Genomic DNA, 27,848 nt, shown 5'->3' on the forward strand with positions numbered 1-27,848 from the left:
TCGCTGTGGCTGCGGACCCCAAGTTACGCCACTGATTGCCACGACCACCCCTATTGGGAACTTTGCAGTGAACTCACCCCCTCCATAATAGATAGCATATTTATACCCACTCAGCAACACTAAGGAGCGGAAGTATTTGTGCTATCATCTTGTAACAAGGGCTGGTCACCCTCATCCATGCTTTTAATTTATTATATTTTCATTTTTATGAAATAAATTGTAATATTATATATTATGTGTTCATTTGTGTGTTTTACATAAACATCCATTTGCAGCCTTGCATGTGGGGACAAAATCTTTCGATGGTCACCGACCATCGAACGATTTGCAAGCGCTCACAGATCTGAGATGTCAGCTCTGCGGGCACCCTGTGCGGGAAGCGAGTGGGCATCTGACCTTCCGCACCCGCATCATCAGGGAATTACCATGAGAATGCCCAGCCTTTTCATGGGAACACCCATGAAATGCTGGACGTTCCCATGGGCGCATCTCCCGGCCCTCCGCCCCACACAGTTGTGTGCGAATGCCCGGCAAATAATCTATTCACCATGACCACTTGTACACAGTGGCTGCGCATGCGCATAAATAACTATGCGCAATCGCAAAAAAATCCTCCTCTGCAAGTTCAGGCAGGGGAGCATGTCAATCAGAATAGGGGCCCTTGTTTCATGCACAAATAAAATATGTTTGTGTGTATTTTATGTGTTTGATGTGTTTATACAACATAATTGCAAGATACCTCAACATACCTCATTAAAATATAAAAATATCCTGTAATATGGGATATTTTTATGCTGACTAGCACTCAATAAGTCATGTGATACATAGATTGTGAGAATACCGGGTAATGTAAAGTCTAAATAGAGTAACTTCAAAAAATATTTATATACTATTATTTTTTTAACAAAGAAAACTCATTTGTAATTAAATTATTATAGTGTAAGTGTTGTGAAACTTTTATGGACAATAAACAAGGACTAGTTCACGTCTGGTAGAAATTTTTTAATGCAAGTAATCATTACCCTGTAATAAAAATATCATTGCCTGTCATCCAGTCTACTGACTTTTTGCAGATGACTTCCAGCAGATTAACCCCTTCCCGACATTTGACGTATATATACGTCATGGCCGGGAAGTACTTCCCGACACATGACGTATATATACGTCATGACTTCAAACTGTCACTGCGTCTAGAGACGCAGTGACAGAGGGACGATGTCTGCTGTCCCTGACAGCAGACATGTCCCTGCATGCCCAGGGGGGGCTGCGATGCCGCCCCCCCATCGGCGATCGCTGTGATTGGCTGTTCAGTGTGAACAGCCATTCACAGCGTTTTCTGTGTCACCGGCGAATAACGTTCGCCGGTGACACGGGATCGGAGGTGATTGGTGCTGTAAAGTACAGCACCAATCACCGCGGGGTGTAAGGGTGACACTGGTGTCACCCCACCTCACCCCGCCCGCCCCCAAAGGCCGTGATTGGTTCGTCGGACCGACGGACCAATCACAGCCATGGAGGGGGGTTTAAACTAACGGTGACTGCACTGCAGACGCCATTCCGGTCTGGAATAGCGTGCAGTGCGGTCACCGTGCCCAGCTGTCGCCATTTACTGACCAGAACCTTGCAAAATACTTACCTGATCACTGCCTGGATCTTGCTTCCTCTTGTGACATCCTGTGCTGTGTTGTGCTGTGTTGTGCTGCTGCGAGTTATTAGATAGAGAGATAGAGAGAGAGAGATAGAGAGAGATAGAGAGGCCTAGTGACAGAGAGTGCTATATTTTGTGCTGCTGCAGTGTAATAGAGTTATAGATAGAGAGATAGAGAGAGATAGAGAGAGATAGAGAGAGAGAGATAGAGAGAGATAGAGAGATAGTGACAGATTGTGCTATATATTTTTTATATAACTGCTGCCCCCCCTTTTGTGCTGATCAGTATAAATTAACTGATCAGCAACTTTTTGGGGGCGCAGGGTTTTTTTTTATATATATATATACCTGTCAGTGCTGCTGCTGCAGTGTCATAGAGTGATAGATAGTGAGAGATAGAGAGATAGAGAGAGATAGTGACAGAGAGTGATAGAGACTGCTATATTTTGTGTCTGCTGCCCCCCTTTTGTGCACCCCCAGCAACTTTTTGGGGGTGCAGGGGTTATTTTTCATATATATAACTGTCAGTGCTGCTGCTGCAGTGTCATAGAGTGATAGATAGTGAGAGATAGAGAGATAGAGAGAGATAGTGACAGAGAGTGATAGAGAGTGCTAAATTTTGTGTCTGCTGCCCCCGCCTTTTGTGCTGATCACTATATCTGAGGTGATCAGCAACTTTTTGGGGGTGCAGAGGTTTTTTTTTTTTTATATATACCTGCCAGTTGCACTGTCAGTTGCACCAAAGGTTGTGCACCTGCTGCCCCTCACTGGTAATCAGTGTCGCATCACTGATCACCTTTTTTTTTTTTGTGGGTGCTGTGGGGTCTTTTTTTAAATTTTTTTTTACACACACTGTGATTTTGTGGGTGTCCTGTGGCCACTGTGCGCTGATCAGTGACGTACATCACTGATCATCTTTTTCGGCACAGGGTTGATCTATTTTTTTTTTTTTTGATCAAATTCCTGTTGCCTTTGAGCGCTGTTCAGTGACGGACGTTACTGACCAACATCTGTGCTCAATTTTTGGCGCAGGACCTTTTTTTTTTTTTTTTTAACCCCTTCAATTTTTTTTTTTTAACCCCTTCAATTTTTTTTTTTTTATAACCCCTTCAATTTTTTTTTTTTGTATAAAGTATTTTTTTTTTCTGCACTACATACACACTACACACTACATACCCCCCGGGTTGAAATAAAGTTTGTACCCCCCCTACACTATACACGTGTTGAAACATTTCACTACCAGTAACACAAAAATAAAAATGGCATCCCAAATGTCATCCCAAATGTCATCCCAAATGTCATCCCAGTCATCCAGAAGAATGTATTCAGCGGAGGAGGCATATGCCATGCTTGCCTCTGACTCTGACACAGCCAGTGATGCAAGCGGGGAATTTGAAGGATTCGTCTTAAGCTCCTCTTCCTCCTCTGGTGATGAGGGACCCCCTCAAAGACGCCCCCGTAGAGCAGCTGAGACCCACCCCCCAATAATTGATCTTGTATGGACCCCACCACCAGACAATTTTGAGCCCCAGGTTCCTGAGTTTTTGGCCATGCCAGGAATCCAATTTGATTCCACAGGTCTCAGAGAAATTGACTTTTTCAAATTATTTTTCTCTGATGATTTTATAAATTTAATGGTGGACCAAACTAATTTATATGCCCAGCAGTTTATTGCTCAAAACCCCACGTCATCATTTGCTAGGTGGACCCCTGTAGATGCAGTAGAGATGATGACGTTTTGGGGTCTGGTGTTTCATATGGGCATAGTAAAAAAGCCAGAAATTAGGCAATATTGGAGTACAGATGTTCTGTACAGCACCCCATTTTACCGTATGGCCATGCCCCGGGCTCGATTTGAGACGATCCTTAAGTTTTTGCATTACAACGATAATGCACAGTGCCCACCCAGAGATGATCCCACCTTTGACCAGCTATTCAAAGTCAGGCCGGTCATTGATCATTTCAGTGCCAAATTTGAAGAGATGTACATCCCAGATAAATTCATTTGCATAGACGAGTCCCTTATACATTTTAAAGGAAGGGTTAAATTCCGCCAGTACCTTCCCAGTAAGAGGGCAAGGTATGGCATAAAAATGTATAAGCTGTGTGAAAGCACCTCAGGGTACACTCACAGGTTTAGGGTATATGAAGGGAAGGATTCAAGAATTGAACCGCCAGAATGCCCCCCCTCCCTCGTAGGTGTTAGTGGAAAAATTGTCTGGGATTTAGTGCACCCCTTCCTGGATAAAGGTTATCACCTCTATGTGGATAACTTTTACACTAGCATCCCCCTGTTTAAGGCCCTTGGTTCAAGAGGTACAGCAGCTTGCGGTACTGTGCGCAAGAACCAAAGAGGCCTCCCAAAAACGCACATTGCCCAAGTAATGAGAAGGGGTGAAAGCAGGGGAATATGCACCGAAAATATGTTGTTGGTCAAATATAAGGACAAGAGGGATGTCCTTATACTGACAACAATTCACGGAGACAGTACCACCTCCGTCCCTGTACGAGGTACCAGTACCCACACCTCAAAACCTAATTGTATCCTGGATTACAATAGGTACATGGGCGGAGTGGATCTTTCAGATCAGGTACTGAAGCCGTACAGTGCCCTGCGGAAAACAAAAATCTGGTACAAGAAGCTGGCCGTGTATATCATCCAGATGGCACTGTATAACGCTTACGTGCTATTCCGTTCTACCGGCCAGAGGGGGACATTTATGCACTTTCAAGAGGAAGTCATAAAGGGCCTAGTATTTGGGAACCAGCAGGCAGAGGGCCCCAGTACTTCTAGTACTGGCCCCCGTATTGTACCAGGGCAGCATTTTCCGAACGAAATCCCCTCCACTGCAAGAAAGGGCAGGACACAAAAAAGGTGCAAAGTTTGCTATAAAAAGGGAATAAGAAAGGAAACTATTTTCCACTGTGAAACTTGCCCCGACAAACCCGGCCTATGTATAAAGGAGTGTTTTAAAATATACCACACATCTATGGATTATTAGGTTCATCATTTCACCGTGCTTCGGGGGTCTTGCTAATGCCACATAGCACCCACCAACATTCCACCAGAATCTGAGCTGCAAAATCCAAAAATCACTCCTTCCCTTCTGATTCCTGCCATGCACCCAACTGGTATTTTTTGGTCACATATGAGGCATTGCCATACTCGGGAGAAATTGGGGCACAGATTTTGGGGTGCTTTTTCTCCTTCATACCTTATGAAAATGAAAAATTTTGAGCCAGAACTGCATTTTTGTGTAAAAAAATGTAATTTTTCATTTTCACTGCCCAGTTGTACCACAATTGGTGAAACCCCTGGGGGTTTGAAATGTACACTATACCCCTAGATGAATTCCCTGAGGGGTGTAGTTTGCAAAATGGGGTCACTTGTGGGGGGGTTCCACTGTATTGGTGCTTTGGGGGTCTTGCTAATGCGACATAGCACCCACCAACATTCCACCAGAATTTGTGCTGCAAAATCCAAATATCACTCCTTCCCTTCTGAGTCCTGCCACTTTTTGGTCACACATGAGGCATTGCCGTACTCGGGAGAAATTGGGGCACAGATTTTGGGGTGCTTTTTCTCCTTCATACCTTCTGAAAATGAAAATTTTTGAGCCAGAACTGCATTTTTGTGTAAAAAAATGTAATTTTTCATTTTCACTGCCCAGTTGTATCAAAATTGGTGAAACCCCTGGGGGTTTGAAATGTACACTATACCCCTAGATGAATTCCCTGAGGGGTGTAGTTTGCAAAATGGGGTCACTTGTGGGGTGGTTCCACTGTATTGGTGCTTTGGGGGTCTTGCTAATGCGACATAGCACCCACCAACATTCCACCAGAATTTGTGCTGCAAAATCCAAATATCACTCCTTCCCTTCTGAGTCCTGCCACTTTTTGGTCACACATGAGGCATTGCCGTACTCGGGAGAAATTGGGGCACAGATTTTGGGGTGCTTTTTCTCCTTCATACCTTCTGAAAATGAAAAATTTTGAGCCAGAACTGCATTTTTGTGTAAAAAAATGTAATTTTTCATTTTCACTGCCCAGTTGTATCAAAATTGGTGAAACCCCTGGGGGTTTGAAATGTACACTATACCCCTAGATGAATTCCCTGAGGGGTGTAGTTTGCAAAATGGGGTCACTTGTGGGGGGGTTCCACTGTATTGGTGCTTTGGGGGTCTTGCTAATGCGACATAGCACCCACCAACATTCCACCACCAAAAATCACTCCTTCCCTTCTGAGTCCTGCCATGCACCCAACTGGTATTTTTTGGTCACATGTGAGGCATTGCCGTACTCGGGAGAAATTGGGGCACAGATTTTGGGGTGCTTTTTCTCCTTCATACCTTATAAAAAGGAAAAATTTTGAGCCAGAACTGCATTTTTGTGTAAAAAAATGTAATTTTTCATTTTCACTGCCCAGTTGTATCAAAATTGGTGAAACCCCTGGGGGTTTGAAATGTACACTATACCCCTAGATGAATTCCCTGAGGGGTTTAGTTTGCAAAATGGGGTCACTTGTGGGGGGGGGTTCCACTGTATTGGTGCTTGGGGGGTCTTGCTAATGCAACATAGCACCCACCAACATTCCACCAGAATCTGAGCTGCAAAATCCAAAAATCACTCCTTCCTTTCTGAGTCCTGCCATGCACCCAAATGGTATTTTTTGGTCACATGTGAGGCATTGCCGTACTCGGGAGAAATTGGGGCACAGATTTTGGGGTGCTTTGTCTCCTTCATTCCTTGTGAAAATGAAAAATTTTGAGCCAGAACTGCATTTTTGTGTAAAAAATGTAATTTTTCATTTGCACAGCCCAGTTGTATCAAAATTGGTGAAACCCCTGGGGGTTTGAAATGTACACTATACCCCTAGATGAATTCCCTGAGGGGTGTAGTTTGCAAAATGGGGTCACTTGTGGGGGGGTTCCACTGTATTGGTGCTTGGGGGGTCTTGCTAATGCGACATAGCACCCACCAAAATTCCACCAGAATCTGAGCTGCAAAATCCAAAAATCACTCCTTCCCTTCTGAGTCCTGCCATGCACCCAAATGGTATTTTTTGGTCACATGTGAGGCATTGCCGTACTCGGGAGAAATTGGGGCACAGATTTTGGGGTGCTTTTTCTCCTTCATACCTTATGAAAATGAAAAATTTTGAGCCAGAACTGCATTTTTGTGTAAAAAAATGTAATTTTTCATTTTCACTGCCCAGTTGTATCAAAATTGGTGAAACCCCTGGGGGTTTGAAATGTACACTATACCCCTAGATGAATTCCCTGAGGGGTGTAGTTTGCAAAATGGGGTCACTTGTGGGGGGGTTCCACTGTATTGGTGCTTTGGGGGTCTTGCTAATGCGACATAGCACCCACCAACATTCCACCACCAAAAATCACTCCTTCCCTTCTGAGTCCTGCCATGCACCCAACTGGTATTTTTTGGTCACATATGAGGCATTGCCATACTCGGGAGAAATTGGGGCACAGATTCTGGGGTGCTTTTTCTCCTTCATACCTTATGAAAATGAAAAATTTTGAGCCAGAACTGCATTTTTGTGTAAAAAAATGTAATTTTTCATTTTCACTGCCCAGTTGTATCAAAATTGGTGAAACCCCTGGGGGTTTGAAATGTACACTATACCCCTAGATGAATTCCCTGAGGGGTGTAGTTTGCAAAATGGGGTCACTTGTGGGGGGGTTCCACTGTATTGGTGCTTGGGGGGTCTTGCTAATGCAACATAGCACCCACCAACATTCCACCAGAATCTGAGCTGCAAAATCCAAAAATCACTCCTTCCTTTCTGAGTCCTGCCATGCACCCAAATGGTATTTTTTGGTCACATGTGAGGCATTGCCGTACTCGGGAGAAATTGGGGCACAGATTTTGGGGTGCTTTGTCTCCTTCATTCCTTGTGAAAATGAAAAATTTTGAGCCAGAACTGCATTTTTGTGTAAAAAATGTAATTTTGCATTTGCACAGCCCAGTTGTATCAAAATTGGTGAAACCCCTGGGGGTTTGAAATGTACACTATACCCCTAGATGAATTCCCTGAGGGGTGTAGTTTGCAAAATGGGGTCACTTGTGGGGGGGTTCCACTGTATTGGTGCTTGGGGGGTCTTGCTAATGCAACATAGCACCCACCAAAATTCCACCAGAATCTGAGCTGCAAAATCCAAAAATCACTCCTTCCCTTCTGAGTCCTGCCATGCACCCAAATGGTATTTTTTGGTCACATGTGAGGCATTGCCGTACTCGGGAGAAATTGGGGCACAGATTTTGGGGTGCTTTTTCTCCTTCATACCTTCTGAAAATGAAAAATTTTGAGCCAGAACTGCATTTTTGTGTAAAAAAATGTAATTTTTCATTTTCACTGCCCAGTTGTATCAAAATTGGTGAAACCCCTGGGGGTTTGAAATGTACACTATACCCCTAGATGAATTCCCTGAGGGGTGTAGTTTGCAAAATGGGGTCACTTGTGGGGGGGTTCCACTGTATTGGTGCTTTGGGGGTCTTGCTAATGCGACATAGCACCCACCAACATTCCACCACCAAAAATCACTCCTTCCCTTCTGAGTCCTGCCATGCGCCCAACTGGTATTTTTTGGTCACATATGAGGCATTGCCATACTCGGGAGAAATTGGGGCACAGATTTTGGGGTGCTTTTTCTCCTTCATACCTTATGAAAATGAAAAATTTTGAGCCAGAACTGCATTTTTGTGTAAAAAAATGTAATTTTTCATTTTCACTGCCCAGTTGTATCAAAATTGGTGAAACCCCTGGGGGTTTGAAATGTACACTATACCCCTAGATGAATTCCCTGAGGGGTGTAGTTTGCAAAATGGGGTCACTTGTGGGGGGGTTCCACTGTATTGGTGCTTGGGGGGTCTTGCTAATGCAACATAGCACCCACCAACATTCCACCAGAATCTGAGCTGCAAAATCCAAAAATCACTCCTTCCTTTCTGAGTCCTGCCATGCACCCAAATGGTATTTTTTGGTCACATGTGAGGCATTGCCGTACTCGGGAGAAATTGGGGCACAGATTTTGGGGTGCTTTTTATCCTTCATACCTTCTGAAAATGAAACATTTTGAGCCAGAACTGCATTTTTGTGTAAAAAAATTTAATTTTTCATTTTCACTGCCCAGTTGTACCACAATTGGTGAAACCCCTGGGGGTTTGAAATGTACACTATACCCCTAGATGAATTCCCTGAGGGGTGTAGTTTGCAAAATGGGGTCACTTGTGGGGGGGTTCCTAAATTTTAGCATCTTATGGTGCCTAGAAACCTACATGGTGCCTAAAAAATAATCTCATAAAAAGGAGGCTCCAAAATCAAGTAGGTGCTCCTTCTATTATGAAGCCTGTGGTTTGGTCAACGTGCACACTAGGGCCACATATAGGATATTTATGAAAACAAAAGAATTGGGGGAATCAATTTTTAGTCACATTTCTCTAGTAAAATGTACTGTGTTCCTTAGAAAAATGTATTAAAATTGCAAATCTGCAAAAAAAATGAAATTTTGAAATTTCACCTACACTTTGTTTTAATTCCTGTGAAACACCTAAAGGGTTAACAAACTTCCAAAATGCTGTTTTGAATACTGTGAGGGGTGCAGTTTTTGAAATGGTATCATTTATGGGGGTGTCTCACATACAAGTCCCTCAAAGTCACATCAGAACTGAACTGGTCCCTAAAAAAATCAGTGTTTGAAATTTTCTTGAAAATTTGAGAATTTGCTATTCATATTGTAAGCCTCCTAGTGTCCAAAAAAATTAAAAGGAAGTTGAAATAATGATGGAAACATAAAGTAGACATATGGTCTATGTTAGTTATTAACTATTTTGAGTGGTATGATTATTTGTCTCACAAGCAGAAAATTTAACATTTTGCAAATTGCTAAATTTTCCATTTTTTTACGACATTTTGGTATTTTTCACAAAAAAACGCAGACTGTATCGACCCAAATTTACCACTAATTTGAAGTACAATGTGTCACGAAAAAACAATCTCAAAATCACTGGGATAAGTAAAAGCAAAAAAAAGTTATCCCCACTTAAGTGATACATGTCAGATTTGAAAAAAAGGGCTCTGTCAGGAACGCAAAAACTGGCTCTGTCAGGAAGGGGTTAAGAAAGAACAGATTGTGAATATTTGGCAATTTAAGGCTAATGAAATTAAATAGGAATGAATATAATGAGGTTGTTCTTCCTTCGGTGTGTGGACATTAACATCTATCAGAGCCATCACTAACTACTTTTTATGCCCTAGGCAAGATGTGGTTAGAGCCCATTAGCACTGTTACTAGTACCACCCATGACCCATTGCTCCTTATTTACATTACACCATACTGTATTGCTTCTTATTCACACCGCACCACACAGTAGTGCCCTTTACACACATTACACCACACTGTAGTGCAATTTATACACATACCACACAGTAATAGTGATCCTTATACACATAATGCCACAAAGTAATGCCCCTTACACATAATACCACACATTAGTAATGCTCTTATACACATAATGTCACATATTAGATCCCCTTACAGGTTATACTGCACATTAGTAATGTCCTTATACACATAATGCCACACTGTAAAGCCACCTACACAAATGCCACACATTATTACAACCCATATTTCCCCTCCTCATTCTCTGCACCCATTGCAGATGACTCACCAGGCTTGCACTCTCAGATATTGAAGCCTTAGCTGACTGAAGGGAGTCAGTGAGTGCAAGTTCATTCTGCTGGACTCGCAAAGACTCATAAGAGGAGGAGTTGCTGCAACTGGGCATGCACAGCAGCCCTCCTCCAGGGAAGGCAGCCCACTGCTGCCTCCACTGCCTCTGCTCCCAGCACTAGCTGGGAGAAATGTGACAATTAAACAGCTAGCGTATATATGGGTTACATATGAATGACCGGTGGTCAGGATGCTGACGGTCAGAATACCAACCCTGGCATCCCAATGGAGAGAATCCCAACAGAGGTCATCCGATGATACAATTTGTGATATATTACATCATTATGGAAGGAGGTAACACACCAGCCAATCACCTCCCAACTGTAATTTTTCAAACACAGTTGATTGGCTGGTGCATTATCTCCTTCCACTTTATTTCCACTTACTTTCTTCACCAGGCTTAATACATCTACCTCAGTGTTTGTCGCAAACATTGAAGGAGTGGTTACACTCTCTCCTGCACTCGATCAACGCTAGTCTTGGTGATGAAACATGTAGGGACGTGGCCTAGCATCGATTGAGTGCAGGAGAGAGTGTAACCACTCCATCGATGTTTGTGACAAACACTGTTATTCATGCTGTTATCACTGTGGTTGTGTGAACCGCTTTCTGGTATATGACCCATCACCTTTTCCTAGAGTGGATTTTAAAAATAAAACTTCTTTTTATTGTGATAAATGCACCATGGAGCACTCCTGAAGGTGGAGCTGCCAGTCTCAAATTGTGCACTATCTTTCTATTTCTGCATTTATATATATATATATATATATATATATATTAAAATAAAGAACATAAGGGGCGCTCCATAGTGTATCACACAAGGTTTTATTAAAAAGGTAGTATAAAACACATCCAGATGAGGCAACAGTGTACTCGTACCAAAAGTAAATCTGCTGTGGGCTGGGTACCACAAGTTTCAAACTGAAAATGCCAGGCAACCTCCTACCGCTGATCCGGGGCACTGCTGGAAACCACGATCTCCCGCTGAGGCCCTTTTTATGCATGCCAGTGTTCGGTTTTCTTTTGCTGCTGCACTTGAGCAGTGTGCACTATTACCCAATTATTCATCTATGATGACCCCCAAGTCCTTCTCTACTGCAGAATTCCCCATAATAACTCAATTTAGACTATAAGTAGCTTGTTAATTTTTGTACCCATAATTAATGACTTTACATTTTTCAATGTTAAACTGCATTTTCCACCTTTCCGCCCACCTTTCCAGTTTATTTAAGTCACTTTGTAGTGTTTCCACATACTCTCCTGAGTTAATTTCCTTACTCAATTTTGTGTAGTCTGCAAATATTGCAATTTTACTCACTATGTCACTTTCAATATCATTAATAAATATATTTAACAAGGTGGGTCCCAATATTGAACCTTGCGGGACTCCACTTTGGACCTTACTCCAGCTGGAATGTATGCCATTTACCACTACTCTCTGTCCCCGATTGTGCAACCACTTTTTAATCCAATTACTAATTTTATCTCCTAACCCTAATTACCTAGTGTCATTAATAACCTTTTATGAGGCACCGTGTCAAAAGCTTTAGCAAAATCAAGCAGTATTACATCAACAGATTTCCCTAAGTCCAGCCCCCTACTGACTTCCTCATAGAAGCTAATTAAATTAGTCTGACATGATCTATTTTTGACGAACCCATGCTGAGCCTTACTTATGACTTTCTCCTGTTCTAAGAAATTTTGGATACTATCTCTTATTATTCTTTCTAATATTTCCCCCACAATGGATGTAAGGCTGGTCAGTCTATAATTTTCAGGCTTAGTTTTGCTACCTTTCTTCCATATTGGTACTACGTTAGCTATGCGCCAGTCCATTGGTACCATCCCTGAGTTTATTGATTCCTCGAATATCAGATATAATGGTAGTGCTATGACAGAACTCAACTCTTTTAGCATCCCAGGGTGTATTTCGTCCGGGCCAGGAGAATTGTTACTATTTAGGTTCTGTAATCTATTTTTGACTATTTCCTCACTCAAACATACAGTTTGGGAGCAATCAAAAGCCGAGCATTTAATCTGTGTGAGATTTTCTGAAGATTCTTCCCTTTTAAATACCAAAGTAAAAAATTCATTGAACAATTCCGCGTTCTCTTTTACTTCTATTACCAGGGTACTCTGCTTATTTTTTAGTGGGCCAATATGTGATCCCCTCTTCATTATAAGCTGCACATATAAATTTTCTTAATAGACATGGTGTCTGCTAAGTGCTGCAATAATACCACAAGCAGTGGTTTAACTGGGCAAGCCGCTCTGATACCCCAGTAACATTTAAAAGGCTCTGTGTGCGTGCATGGGTCCAATCACTGTTGCCGTGAATTGTGTCCGTGGTAGCACACCCCTGGAACCAATCCATACAATACTCATATAGGCCCTTATTCTGATCGGTGCGGATATATCCGCGTGCGTTCGGCCCACCGATGTTTTGTGTCTGCGCATGTGCAGAGGCGTCTCTGCGCATGTGCGAGCGGGGCGTACGGCCAAATCCCGCATGATATGTGAACACTCCGAACAGGGGTTGGAGAGGGGCGTGAAGGGCTATTTGGGCTCATTACCATATGCATACGCCCCGCGTTTCATGGGAGTTCCCATGAAAACGCTGGGCGTACGTATGGTAATGCGGCCGTGACGCACGTGTAGGGGGCGGACATATGACATCGCCGGATGTCAGCTGCCCGCCCAGATCCCTGCTTTTGCACAGAAAAATGTCTGTGTGGTCTGAGGTTGCGGGTGCTGGTGGAGCACTCGGTCCTGCATTCGATGGTCTGCGACCATCGAATGATGGGGGAGGTTCCCTTAGATGGAGGAGGCGTATTCCGTGAAAAATACACGTGCGGTCCGTTCGGACAGCTTCTTACCGCATACGGACGGAGTTGGCGATCCTTATGGAAGGCGGGGTTTCGCACGCACGGTCCTGGCCGCATAATCGGCTCCGGCCGCACCGATCAGAATAAGGGCCATAGTGATTAACAGGGGGCCAATGTTATACTGAAAATTTGCATACGTAATCCTGTGCGACAGGTTTTTGTACTCTGAATAAATTTATCAGTGCCTTCCAGCAGTATTTTTTAAAAGTTTTCCACCTTTTAGTGGTATCCATACCTCTAATAATTCCTTCCAGTTTATATACGTTAAGGACTCCTCAAACTAACCAAAGTTTGCTTTTCTGAAATTTAAGGACCTAGTTGCTCCAATATAATTATCTTTGTTAAAATCTAAATAAAATGTGATTATTTTGTGATCACTGTTCCCAAATGTCTCCCTTATGGTTATGTTAGTAACAATGTCCCCATTGTTGCTTATCAAGAGATATTGTTATTTCTGGTTGGACTTTCAATAAATTGATACAAATAGTGGTCATTTCGGGCATCCCATTACTAGTTGACCTAGCCATCCAATTTATATCTGGGTAGTTAAAGTTACCCATAATAATAATGTCCCCTAAGCTGGCCACTTTTCCCACCTAGCAAGAGGCCTTTTTCCTCCTCCTTATTTATGTTGGGTGGTTTATAACATGTTCCCACTATAAGTTTTTTTAGCCCCTTTAATATTACCTGTGATTTCTACCCACACCTATCCTACCGACTCCATTGTGCTCTCGTTTATGTCTTCCCTTATGTATGGTTTTAAGGATGGTTTAACATATAAACAAACCTCAGTGCCGGTCATTTGTACCGGTCATTTGCAGAGGCTATATATATAGGAGTGGCGATGGGATCGCACGTCGCTCCGACCTATGCAAATGCATACATGGCTGTTATTGAGAAAAACTTGTTCTTTGGTAGAGATGTCCGTGACAGAGTGCTGTTTTATAGGCGCTTTATCGATGATCTGTTGTTGTTGTGGACAGGGAGTTATGATGAATTCCATAACCTCATGTCAGACATCAATAGTAGAGAAAGTCCGATTAAATTCACATTTTTGATGAACAGAGAGAGTGTACCATTCCTTGATGTCAACATATGCATAGAGGAGAACAGGATAGTAACAAGTTTGTACAGCAAGCCCACCGATAGAAACACCCTTCTCAGAGCTGATAGTTTCCACCCCAGATCAACCCTGGATAGCCTCCCCTACTCACAATTACTTAGGGTTAAACGCATTAGTAGTAAAGAAAGTGAGGGAGAGGTACAGATGCAAAAGATGATAGAGAAATTCAAAAAAAGAGGTTATGCTGATCACACTTTAAATACAGCAAAAAGTAAGGTTGACAAATTGACTCGACAGGAGACACTTGTCCCCAAAGTCAAGAATGTCAACCCAGATGATGTGATCAACTGGGTACATAATTACGATGTGGCACATAAAGAGGTGAAGGAGATCACACACAGTTTATGGCCTATTATTCAGAATGACAAAGACCTGAAATGCCTTAAAAGAACTAAAATCCGATCTTGTTACAAAAGAGGCAAAAACATCAGGGATTGGGTCATCAGATCAGATGTCACTGAGCATGTTAATAGATCTAAAGGCATTAATATCAAGCCCAATGGGTGCCATAATTGTTCTGGCTGCACAACCTGTGGCCATATGATAGCTGGAAAAGTATTTCATCATGCACACAATGGCACAAAATATACCATAAGACATTTTTTGACATGCAGTACTACACACGTCGTATATATGATCAAGTGCCCGTGTGGCATGACCTATGTGGGTAAAACCATCTTACCCTTTAAGGAACGGATGGCACTCCACAGGTCGGCCATAAGAGCAGCCCTAAGTGGCAAGGGCAATGACCAACCTGTGGCCAAGCATTTCCTTAATGAACATCATTCTATATCCAGCTTAAAACACATGATCATAGATCATGTTCCTGATGACCACAGAGGTGGCGACAGGGGAAAGAAACTACTATGTCTAGAATCTAAATGGATTCATATTCTAGACACAGTACATCCGAGGGGATTAAACGAACAATTGAACCTGAGTATGTTCTTGTGAACACCAGGTTATAATATCCCATACTTTCTAGAGAAACCAGTTAGGTTATGCTGTAAATGTGTTCCTATATTCCATTTATTGTAAATATGTATTATAATGTCACTTTTTGTAATTATTCACAGGTGTATGTATTGTATGCAGCAAAACCCGGCTGAACGCGTCTGGTAACCATGACGATGCGTCATACTCCGGGAGCAGGTGGGAGTGTCTGAAGCCCCATGCTTCCTGTGGAGGGCGGAAGTCAGGGACCTGGACGGACCGCGAACGGGGGATACAACTGGTATAAAGGTATGTGTTGTACATTACTTTTTTGATCCTGTACTGCCTGACGACGGGCTGAATAAAAAAGCCCGAAACGTTGCAAATATGCACCTCTGAGTGTCCTTGAAATTATTTTGGAAGGAGTCAGTGCCGGTGTTCTACTTCATATATATATATATATATATATATATATATATATATGTATATATATATATATATATATATATATTGTCCAAGAATCCGCACACTCATCCAGGGATTTGTACAAATACGGGGTGCTCCCCTAAGGAAGAAGTTTTCCAATAATAGCAATAAGTCCGGTTTCTTAGGCCAGAGAGGGCACTCACCACCACAGCAGGTAAAATTGCTTTTTAATCAAAGATGTACTCAGGCATAGTTGTCAACGTTTCAACCCCGGAGGGCCGTTTTCAAGACAGGTACAGATTTTCAATGTGTCTCCACAGCAAGCCAGACATAGACTGAGACTACCATAGAGGCCATTTATACCTTAGCCAATTAGGGATCATTGCCCATTATCAACATTAATTATCAGGTGTGCAGGACTTCCCCTGACACACCTTCATCTTAGCAATTAGTCCAATCTCATCATTGACTCGCTTACCGAGTCATGACTCGGTAAGCGTGCAGTACTGATACTGCACTAGATGTTTGTATGTTATATGTGCCTGTATGTTTGTCTTGTTTGTCTTTAGGCTGGATAGGGTATGGTATTTGGATTGGACTACTTGCTAAGATGAAGGTGTGTCAGGGGAGGTCCTGCACACCTGATAATTAATGTTGATAATGGGCAATGATCCCTAATTGGCTAAGGTATAAATGGCCTCTATGGTAGTCTCAGTCTATGTCTGGCTTGCTGTGGAGACACATTGAAAATATGTACCTGTCTTGAAAACGGCCCTCCAGGGTTGAAACGTTGACAACTATGCCTGAGTACATCTTTGATTAAAAAGCAATTTTACCTGCTGTGGTGGTGAGTGCCCTCTCTGGCCTAAAAAACCGGACTTATTGCTATATATATATATATATATATATATATATATATATATATATATATATATATAAAAAGAAAGAATAGAGGTGCGCTGGTGTAGGTTTCACCTTAATTTCATACACAATGGTAGAATAAAAATAATTTATTTTATACAATAATATAAAAACAGTAGATTCTCACATAAATGTTCATATCAAATAGATACCATTTCTAACAAGTATGTTTTCCTGATAGACCCTACGCGTTTCGTCCCGGAGGGACTTCTTCAGGGGTAACAGGGTATCTATCTGAATTGTGTTCACTCTTGGTGGATGGATGGACCGATAGAAGTCCGCCCCTTTGAATGGGGTATTGGCTACCTGAATGTCCTCAGCTTGGGGAGGTGAGTAAAACGGGTCCAACTGATATCTTCAATAGATATATGGAAGGACTTATGAGGGTCCACCCTTATTGGAGGGGTATTGGCGCTCTGAATATCCTCAGCTTGGGGGGGTGGGTAGAACGGGTCCAGCTGATATCCTCACCAGATCTACACTCCGCAGATGGGTTAGGTGTGTCCAATCAGTTAGGTAGTTAGAGGTGCAGCTAACCTCTTAGCGCAGAAAAGGTCACAACCCCCCATTTCTTGTGATATATATATATATATATATATTCCAGGGGTATCCTCCACACTGAAGGTGGGGGATGTCAGGCACTCACCCTTTATAACAAAAGATATCCAATTCTGTTATAAAATCCAATCCAGGTTTTTATTTTTACATCCAGTGATTTTAAGTCAGCATAGATCACAACTGCTGCTCCTTTGACCATGGGCTTCCTTCCATGACATCGTTGATTGCTGTGATTTCGTATTGACCAAGCTCCTTGATAAAGGTCCGCCATTTTGGACCGAAACGTCGGGGCACACATGGAAACATTACAGTTGTGATCTATGCTGACTTAAAATCACTGGATGTAAAAATAAAAACCTGGATTGGATTTTATAACAGAATTGGATATCTTTTGTTATAAAGGGCGAGTGCCTGACATCCCCCACCTTCAGTGTGGAGGATACCCCTGGAATATAATTGGGACTGTGTCTTTAAAACACATTTCCCTTGCCAGGCACCCCGATAACTGACTCTAATATAGTGTGAGTGCGGTCTTTTTCTGGACTATATATATATATATATATATATATATATATATATATATAGTCCAATCCAGAAAGAAATGGCACTCACCAGGGCTTTAGTGGTTTTGTAATTTCAGCAGGATTTTTTTCCATACTATATCATCTCCATCACAAACAAATGGTCAGGTCGACGTTTCAGACACAGAACGCTGGTCACTTGTTTGTGCAGGGCTGTTATCCTGAAGATGGGGTGGTGTCCCCGAAAGCGCTTGATAGTGATATGCCCAATACATTGATTTGAATTTGCTGACTGGTGTCCGTGTGCCTCTGTTTCATGGATCTGTATGGAATTTATTTGGAGTGCACCGGATCAAGCTGTCTGGGAGTGCCAGCATAGAAGGAGCATATATATATATATATATATATATATATATATATATATATATTTATATATCTCTTATATATTTAGCCAGATCCGTCACTCAAAGCAGTGTGGCAAACGGTGGGCGGGGTTACACGGGTGATTGACAGGCCCGTCCACCGTCAGCCACACTGCAAAACCTGGCCACTTCCGTAATACACACCACCCCCCTTGGCCTCTGTTCTCCACACAATCCGCCCCCTCCTCGGCCACCAACCCCGCCCCACGGCTAAAAAAAACCCAGTGACTGCGCATGCGCAAGTTACAAAGCGCAGGGGCTGACGGTGACCTCGCGGCTTTCCTATTACATGCCGGCTGGGGTTCTGTACTACCGGACGTGGTCAGGTCACCGTCAAAGCCCTGGCAGCGGCAGCACAGTGACAGCATGGGGCAGACACGGGAGCAGCAGAGGAAGCAGTACGAACAGCAGAGGGCAGCGCCGCAGAGTACATGGTAAGCTAGCGGCAGGCTTACCTCCTGCTTCTCTCCCTCTGCTCCCCGCTGTTTTCTTTAATAGGGCTCGGGCTCAGGCTGTCTCTTCTCCCCCCCCCTCGCTACAGACCCCCACGCTGCCGCTGCAGCTTAATAAAAATTGCTCCCCTCCCCAGTCCCCACTACCTTATAACATATAAGGTGCAGGAGGAGAGGAACATTTCTTTTTATAAAGCAGCAGCGTCGTGGAGGGAGGGAGGGAAGAAGGAAAGATTTTCTAATTTGCAAAATGTACCTATAAAGTACACTCTGAAATGTACTTTGCATAGCTCCGCCCATGGCCCGCCCCATTTACATGCCGTAAATGAGGCGGGACCATGGGCGGAGCTATCCAAATTACGTTTGAGAGCTCCCACGCCCCCTATTTCCTCTAACAAGCTGCTCTCTCCCGCAAAGCCCAGCTCAAAAGTCGGCAAGTATGCACTACCCACCCCCTCCAAGCCCAACACCCCCCCTATGGCCGCCCATACACGGCCAGCCCCAAGGCTACACACCGTGCTCCCCCCGACCATACACTGCCACCCCCCCCCCGCTACACACCGCGCGCCCCTTCCCCCTCACTCTCATAACAGATGTAGTTGCTAACGAGCGGGGGAAAGGGGGCAGGATCGGGGCGGAGTGCGGACTCCTGCGCCCGGAGCAAGGGGGGAGAGAGGCAGCTGGAGGGTGAAAGATGTCAGCAGGGTGCAGGTGGGCAGCAGGGTGCAGGTGGGCAGCAGCACGGGGACGCAGGTGGGAGAGACCTGCACTCCGCACAGCGCCGGTCCCCGCCAGCAGCAGCACGGGGGCGCAGGTGGGAGAGACCTGCTCTCCGCACAGCGCCGATCCCCGCCAGCAGCAGCACGGGGGCGCAGGTGGGAGAGACCTGCTCTCCGCACAGCGCCGGTCCCCGCCAGCAGCAGCACGGAGGCGCAGGTGGGAGAGACCTGCTCTCCGCACAGCGCCGGTCCCCGCCAGCACCAGCAGCACGGGGGCGCAGGTGGGAGAGACCTGCTCTCCTCTCCGCACAGCGCCGGTCCCCCCCAACAGCAGCAGCACGAAGGCTCCCATGTGCTGGCCACCCTAACCTGCGCTCTCACTGCTGCCAGGGAGAGGAGGGAGCAGCACCAGCACATAAGGAGGACGCTGTAACAGCACAGCACAGCAACGGGGGCCTTATACACAGCCCTCACCCAGCTCCAGCACATAACCGCCCCCCAAACAACACTTCCACCCCTCAGCAAGCACCACTCCCCCTCTCAGCACAAACACCGCCATACCCCCCGCCCCACCGAAGCACAGCACGCCCACACCCGCACCCCCTTCACCACTAAGCCTGCATCTCCCTCGGCCCGTCCTCACCACCCCTTCCAGCACTACACGCCCTGATACTAGCTGCCCCCCCCCCCCTGCCCTCACTGTCGGAGATCCCGTCCCCCACACCCGCCAGCATCACTCAGACGCACAGCCTTGGCGTGCGCCCGCCGCTGGCACCTTCTTTACCCAGCCAGCCAACCAGTGCCTTCGCTCTGTCGGAGGAGCCGTCCCCCCACACCCGCCCGCATCTGTCACAGACACACAGCTCATTGCCGTGCGCACGCCACAAGACCCGCCCCTGCCCACCCACTGCCGTCTCCACATACCCGGCAAATCAAGACATTGCCATGCGCCAGCCGCTGCCCTTACACTGCCATGCTCCAGAGGAAGACCCGTCTCCCAACACCCACCAGGATCTACAGAGCCGCACACTACATTGCCGTGCGCCCGCCACTGCCACCTTAATCACACAACAAGCCACCCATAGATGACGCAGAGCAGCACTCTCCCGGACCCACGGACTGCTGCTGACCACCACTGCTGACCAAGACTGTAAGTACTATGCCATCCACCCCATACCACTACACCACCATGGGGTAGTGGGTGCCATAATATGTGTGCTAAAGTAGTAAAACAGCAGCTACCCCTTAAACATTACCGTGCTGCATTTACTACTTTAGCAGACGTATGGCAACCAACACCCCATACCACTACACTACCAACGCCTCTCTATCTATGGGGTGCCGGTCAGCCCCACCCTCCATAACCTGATCACGCTGCACTCTCACTAACCATGTACTACTTGGGCAGGCTTATGGCACCCAGCACCCCATACCACTACACCACCAACGCCTTTTCTAACACAACCTCCCTTAAACATTTCATCGCACACTATATTGTGTGCGTTTAGCCACACACACACACACACTTATGCCTCCAATACTCACAACTACTCACACACCCCTCCATGCCTCCTATATTCACAACTATACACACACCCATCCGTGCCAACAATACTCAAAACTACACACAGACACACACACATATCAATACACATGCACCTCACACTACTTCAACTAACACATCCCCACATCTATTTACACTCTCCACCCCGTGCTGCCACCAATCTTCACTCTCCAACACCATATGTAAGTACCACCCAGCAGCCCATACCACTACACAGCCCCACATCTATTTACACTCTCTACGCCGTGCTGCCAACAATCTTCACTCTCCAACACACTCACAACTACACACCCACACACCCCCATCAATGCCTCCAATACTCCCAACTACACACACACCCATTCATGCCTCCAATACTCACAACTACACACACCCATCAATGCCTCCAATACTCACAACTACACACACACCCATTCATGCCTCCAATACTCACAACTAAACACACACACCCATTCCCATACATGTCGCCAATACTACCAACTCACTCACCCACACACACACACCCACCCATCAATGCCTCCAATACTCCCAACTACACACACCCATTCATGGCTCCAATACTCCCAACTACACACACACCCATAACCATACATGCCTCCAAAACTACCAACTACATACACACACACACATCTATGCCTCTAATACTCCCACCTACATAACACAGCCTTCACACTACCTACCCTATATCTCTATTAACTCCAGCACCCTACACCACTCACTAAACCTCACATTTTACACTCACATCTGCAATACGCATGCACCTCGCACTACTGCACCTAACACATCCCCACATCTATTTACACTCTCCACAACCTGCTGCCACCAAACTTCACTCTCCAACACCATATGTAAGTACCACCCACCACCCCATACCACTACACCACCAACGCCTTTTCAAACACAGCTCTGCTCCCTTAAACATTTCATTGCACACTATTTAGTGTGCGTTTAGCCACACACTCACTTATGCCTCCAATACTCACAACTACACACACACATCCATGCCTCCAATACACACACCCATCCATGTCTCCAATGCTCACAACTATACACACACACACACACACACAGCCATGCCTCTAATACAAACAAATACACACACACACCCCCATCCATCCATGCCTCAAAAATACACACACACCCATCCATGCCTCCATTACTCACAACTACTCACACACCCCTCCGTGCCTCCTATACTCACAACTACACACACACACACACACATCCGTACCTTATATGCACTTTCATTAAAAAACATTTATGCTCTCAAATGCACTTTAAGCACATTATTCAGCAAATTACACTACATTTCACACTCACATATATTCCTACTTCTAATGGGGCAAAGCCCCTCACGACGGTGTGAAGAGCGCCCGGAGGGCGCGATGAATCACCTAGTATATATATATATATATATATATATATATATATATATATAGTCCAATCCAGAAAGAAATGGCACTCACTAGGGCTTTAGTGGTTTTGTAATTTCAGCAGGATTTTATTCCATACTATATCATCTCCATGGTCAGGTCGACCATATCATCAAATGGTCAGGTCGACGTTTCGGCCACAGAACATGGCCTTAATCATGATCTTCTCCAACAGGACACACAGAGCCCTTCATGTGTACACATCTCCAGTAAGTGAGAATTGTACCCCGAGTCACTCAGATTCTGTGCAGAATACACCTGTATCTTAATCAAGCATAGAGACAATATATCCTACTAGGAATATTATCTGGCTTTAAGATAAATCAGTTGTCTGATTTAAACCAAGAAATGGTGATGTCTACAGACTTTTAACCTTTTTAAGGCAAGACCATGTATGAATATTGAGATGCTCACACACGGACTCAACATCTGTATGCAATTAGCCTGTCACTATGTATCCCGGAGTTTGTGACATTTAATGATCAAATTGAACCTTCCTATTGCGGATTTACTCCATCTACGAAATCTGTTGAAAGTAACTTCTGTGAAAGCTGTAGAAAGTTTTTACACAATCTGTGAACCCCTGATGAAGTCCCGTGTGGGGACAAAACGCGTTGGGTATATTTGTTTGCTATCTTTAAATATCTGAACCTTTTAATGGTCTGAACCAACCACCAATACCAAGTGGAAAAAGAGACTTTTAATAAACGTTTGAAAATTCATGGACTTTACTTTATGTACTTTTAGAAAGTTTAAGGATTACTTGAAGGCTTGTTTGACCTAATCCGTAAGGTCACCTTAAAGGGCGCCATCTTACAATTGTTTACCACATCATATCCATCCCCCATCCAACAGGGGAATTTGTAAGCCAGGCAGCCCAACTAAAATATCCAAAGTTCTGTGGCGCGAAACTAGAGTCTGTTCTCTCTCTCTCTCTCTCTCTCTCTCTCTCTCTCTCTCTCTCTCTCTCTCTCTCTATATATATATATATATACATATTTATACAATAAAGATTGCTGTGCATATATTGGGGATGAACAGGTGCAACAAGGGGAGAAATAGAGAGGAGCCACTGCCAGGTAGAAAGGAAGAGAGCTATGTAGCATACCAGACAGGGGCAGATTTATAGATAGCTTCCCCCATAGCTTGCTGCCATTACCAATGCTGTGCCTTGTACCTCAGCCCCTGGTGGAGCTCTTGGAGGTACTGTACTAGCAGCACCAGTATTTGCAGATTTAGGTCACTGATATTCGGGGGAACCAGCAGTGCACTATGTGACTCAGTCCCCATCCCGTCAAGGCTATCCCATGCAACACTCACTCACCAGAAAGTAGGAGGTGTTCCTGCTGCCCCACTGCTCGATGGGTGACCCAGACCTTAGATGGTGCACTGGACTACAAGTGAAAGCTGCTCCTGGCCACAGAGGCAAAGCAGTAGTAGTAGCATCAGTATATGTGCCGATAGTTGTAATAATGGGAATAGAAACATGATAAAGGTGGGGGTGTGGCATCCTCTCACATTGGTTGTTTCTGCTCACCATTCATGCCCCCCCCCCTCTGTAATTGTCATCATGGTTAGTAGCAGCACAAATATGGGAGCTGGCAGCCATGGTGTTGTCAGCAGTAGTGCAACAGGCTGTATTGTGTGGCAGCGTGTGTGCAATAGAGGGCCCAAACACAATACACAAATACCATTGATGTGTAATAGCCGTTTAGTGCATATTGTGTATAATTTGTACTAATACAGTGTGGCATACTGTGTATAATGGACATCACTACTGTCTGGCATAATGTGTGTAATGGTTAATACTAGTCTAGCATAATATCTTTATTGGGCACTACTACTCTGTGGTGCAACATGTACTTTTACTGTGTAGCTTGTGTATAATGGGCACTGCTACTCTGAGATGTAACATGTACACAAAGTACTACCAGGGGCAGCAAAAGCAGTAAAAAAGGGGCATGGCCAACTGGAGGGGCATGTTCATGTCCCTGTAAAAAAAACTTAAGCAGGGAATGCGGGCCAGGTGCTGGCAGCTGACCGTCTGATGGGTGGGACACCTGCTGAGTGAGAGAGAGGACAGGCTGCCACTGTTTCTCTCCCCAGCTCAGCCAATGGCACTGAGCAGCATGTTCTTGGGGAGAGAGGCTGTGTTGTGGCAGCATATTTTTGGAGGGTAGGGCGCCATTTACATTGTGCCATGGGTGCCAAAAACCCTAGTTAGACCTCTACACAGTAACAGCAACTGGAGTTATAACGTATTACCTTCACAATAGACAAAAGTTAAAAGTTCTCCAAACTTACAGCGCAGGTTGTCCACCTTACGGACTTTCTCCAGAGCTTGCCAAATGCTCCGATTGTTCTCTCCCATTGACACAACAATCCCCACTGGCAAACCATTGCTTCTGAGGGCATTTGCCACTTTCCTACCAGTATCCTTCCAAATATCTTCATCTGATGAAATCACCCCAACATGTGCCCACTGGAAATACTTCATCACATTAAAAATAACCCTGGTGGGCGAAGGTAGTGTTCTGGCAAAGGTGGGATAACTCTTCACATTGTCTAACTCATAGTTGATGCAGGCCCAAGAAAACACAGCCTTGTTCCAGTTCTTTCCTAAGAGGGTAGCTGAATCGCAATACCCTGGATTGGATGGGCCAATAAACCCCGATGCAACCCCAGAGTATGAAAGGAATGTAGAAAAAGCTTTTGAGGTTTGACAGTCTTCATCAAGTACCACATAGTTGAATGGAAGTCCCAGGTCTAAGGTAACATCTTTGTTGATGTGCTCAATGGCTAATTTGGCAGCAAGATGTGGAAGAGCTTTGGCAAATAATGGGTCACATGTCCAAGGTCCAACAACACCTACTTTGTAAGTTACAGCATTCACAAGTTGTGGGAAGACCACAACAGACCAATAGATGAGAAGCTTGGATTGAATTAATAAAAATGTAAGGCATTTCCGATAACTGGTACATTTTGATACAAAGCTGTGAATGGGCCGAGGCTCCTGTAGCATTGCACTCCAGCTTTACTTTACATATATCCCCAGGTGATTATGTCTGCATATCCAGTGTATGCCTGCAATAAAGAAATAAAGATAGCAAATGTCATTTGTATAGTTTATTTAAAGCAATCTTCTTTATCTTACATGTAAGAAAGCATTTATGGCTATTCAATGGATTAAAAATATGGTAATCAATAAATGTTGCTGCAGTGAAATGTAAATGTTATATATCTTCCTAATATATGTAGAATATGGATATTGCACAATTATTTGATTGCAAACAAGACTAAGATGACCTAAAACATTTAACATAAGAATTACACATTTCATTTATTTAAAAAACTAGTAAGCCCACTCGTAAGCTAGTAGATGTAGTTTCACTTACTACCAACGGATGGCTGTTTCGGAGCCACACAGACACTAGACATATATATATATATATATATATAGAGACCATGGGGATGGCACTCCGATGCGTCAGAATAAGTGCTTAAAGTGTCCGGTGCCTTCCAGAATAAGGGAAGCAAGGTCCCCTCAGGATATGTGAGCTGCGCGGCGGCACTCGGAAATAAATACAGGACAGCAGGCAAATGGGGTGCCGACGTTTCAAAGCCCGCAGGCTTTTTTATCAAGGTGCTGGTGAACAAAGAAGCTGTGAGTGAGGCTTACCTTTATGCTGGGCATCTCTCCGTCCGTGACTCCGGCACACGCCCGATGGGGAGGGCGCTTGGGGATGACGTCACTCCGGCTCGGTCTGCGTGACGGAGGCACAGAGGGGGCCCGATCTAAAGGGACCAATCACAGAGCGCATAGTGAGTACAGATTACATGGATATGCAGCAACTCAAATCAATACGTGAAAAATTCAATTAATAACAACAAAAACAAGGTGACACAATTACATATAGGCTGCATACTGGATAGTGATGTGAATAAGCGATAATGAATATATAAAAAAATACAGGATAAAATATGACAATTAAAGTGCAAGTGCATGGCAGTTTTGTCATGTGACCAACGACTGACATATCATGAGTTATATACCGTCTGCAGTGGGGATAATAAGCCCTAATTAACAAGATGTTGTTATGTCGTGACCTGTGAAGGTCTTAGTGGTGCCATATGGCTATAGTAATAAATTATAGTACACTGCAGATTATCGGTAAGTCATTATATTTATAAGAAACAGGATAGTCCAAGGTTTTCGTTTAAGCCTCTGGGTGCCAATGTATCTAACATAAATATCCAGCGACTCTCTTTTTGTAGGAGGCGTAATGATCTGTTGCCACCTCTGGACATCGGTGGCACGTGATCGATGATCTTATAGCGTAAGGTGTTTAACGCATGTTTGGCCTCAAAAAAGTGTCTTGCCACGGGCTGTTCACTTTTGCCCGTGGCCAGTGCTGTTTTAATTGATGATCTGTGCCCCGCTGCTCTCTCTTTAAATGCTCTGTCGGTCTTGCCGACATAGTGTCGACCACAGGGGCAATAAATTAAGTATATTACGTACTGAGAAGTACAGCTCAATCGATGTCTGATATTATATTTTTTCCCAGTATGAGGGTGGTAAAAGCAATCTCCTGGAATTAGATGACTGCATGTGATGCATCCGCAGCAGCGGTAGCATCCAAGTTTGGGTTTCCCCAAAAAGGTGGACTGGGGAATGGGATATCGGATATCATTGCGTACAAGGTGGTCTTTAAGGTTAAGGCCTCTTTTGTAGGCACTCATCAGTGTATTCGATTTAAAAGTAGGTAAGTTTTGATCGGACTGTATAATCGGCCAATGGTGTTTAGAAATCCGATCAATATCAGAGCTACTTGTGTGGTACTTTTTGACCCAAATGGTTCTGTTGGATTGATCTTTTTTAGCTTTAGAAGTGAGAGCCTTGGCCCTCGGCATTTTTTGAGGCCAAACATGCGTTAAACACCTTACGCTATAAGATCATCGATCACGTGCCACCGATGTCCAGAGGTGGCAACAGATCATTACGCCTCCTACAAAAAGAGAGTCGCTGGATATTTATGTTAGATACATTGGCACCCAGAGGCTTAAACGAAAACCTTATACTATCCTGTTTCTTATAATCATAATGACTTACCGATAATCTGCAGTGTACTATAATTTATTACTATAGCCATATGGCACCACTAAGACCTTCACAGGTCACGACATAACAACATCTTGTTAATTAGGGCTTATTATCCCCACTGCAGACGGTATATAACTCATGATATGTCAGTCGTTGGTCACATGACAAAACTGCCATGCACTTGCACTTTAATTGTCATATTTTATCCTGTATTTTTTTATATATTCATTATCGCTTATTCACATCACTATCCAGTATGCAGCCTATATGTAATTGTGTCACCTTGTTTTTGTTGTTATTAATTGAATTTTTCACGTATTTATTTGAGTTGCTGCATATCCATGTAATCTGTACTCACTATGCGCTCTGTGATTGGTCCCTTTAGATCGGGCCCC

The 27,848-nt window shown here is 44.2% G+C and overlaps 1 protein-coding gene across 5 annotated transcripts in view; it reads right to left on the bottom strand.

The window, feature by feature from the left end:
• GUCY2F (guanylate cyclase 2F, retinal) overlaps positions 1 to 27,848 on the bottom strand; it is a 113,453-nt gene that overhangs the window by 61,970 nt on the left and 23,635 nt on the right. For all 5 annotated transcript variants that reach the window (XM_083159367.1, XM_083159366.1, XM_083159368.1 and 2 more), the window contains exon 2: positions 24,657 to 25,436. In XM_083159367.1, the coding sequence (XP_083015493.1) occupies positions 24,657 to 25,374 (718 nt within the window). In that variant the 5' untranslated portion in view covers positions 25,375 to 25,436. The remainder of the gene's footprint in view (positions 1 to 24,656; positions 25,437 to 27,848) is intronic.

The sequence above is a fragment of the Crinia signifera genome, chromosome 9 (assembly GCF_055691185.1).
Source record: "Crinia signifera chromosome 9, ASM5569118v1, whole genome shotgun sequence".
Lineage (NCBI taxonomy): Eukaryota > Metazoa > Chordata > Amphibia > Anura > Myobatrachidae > Crinia > Crinia signifera.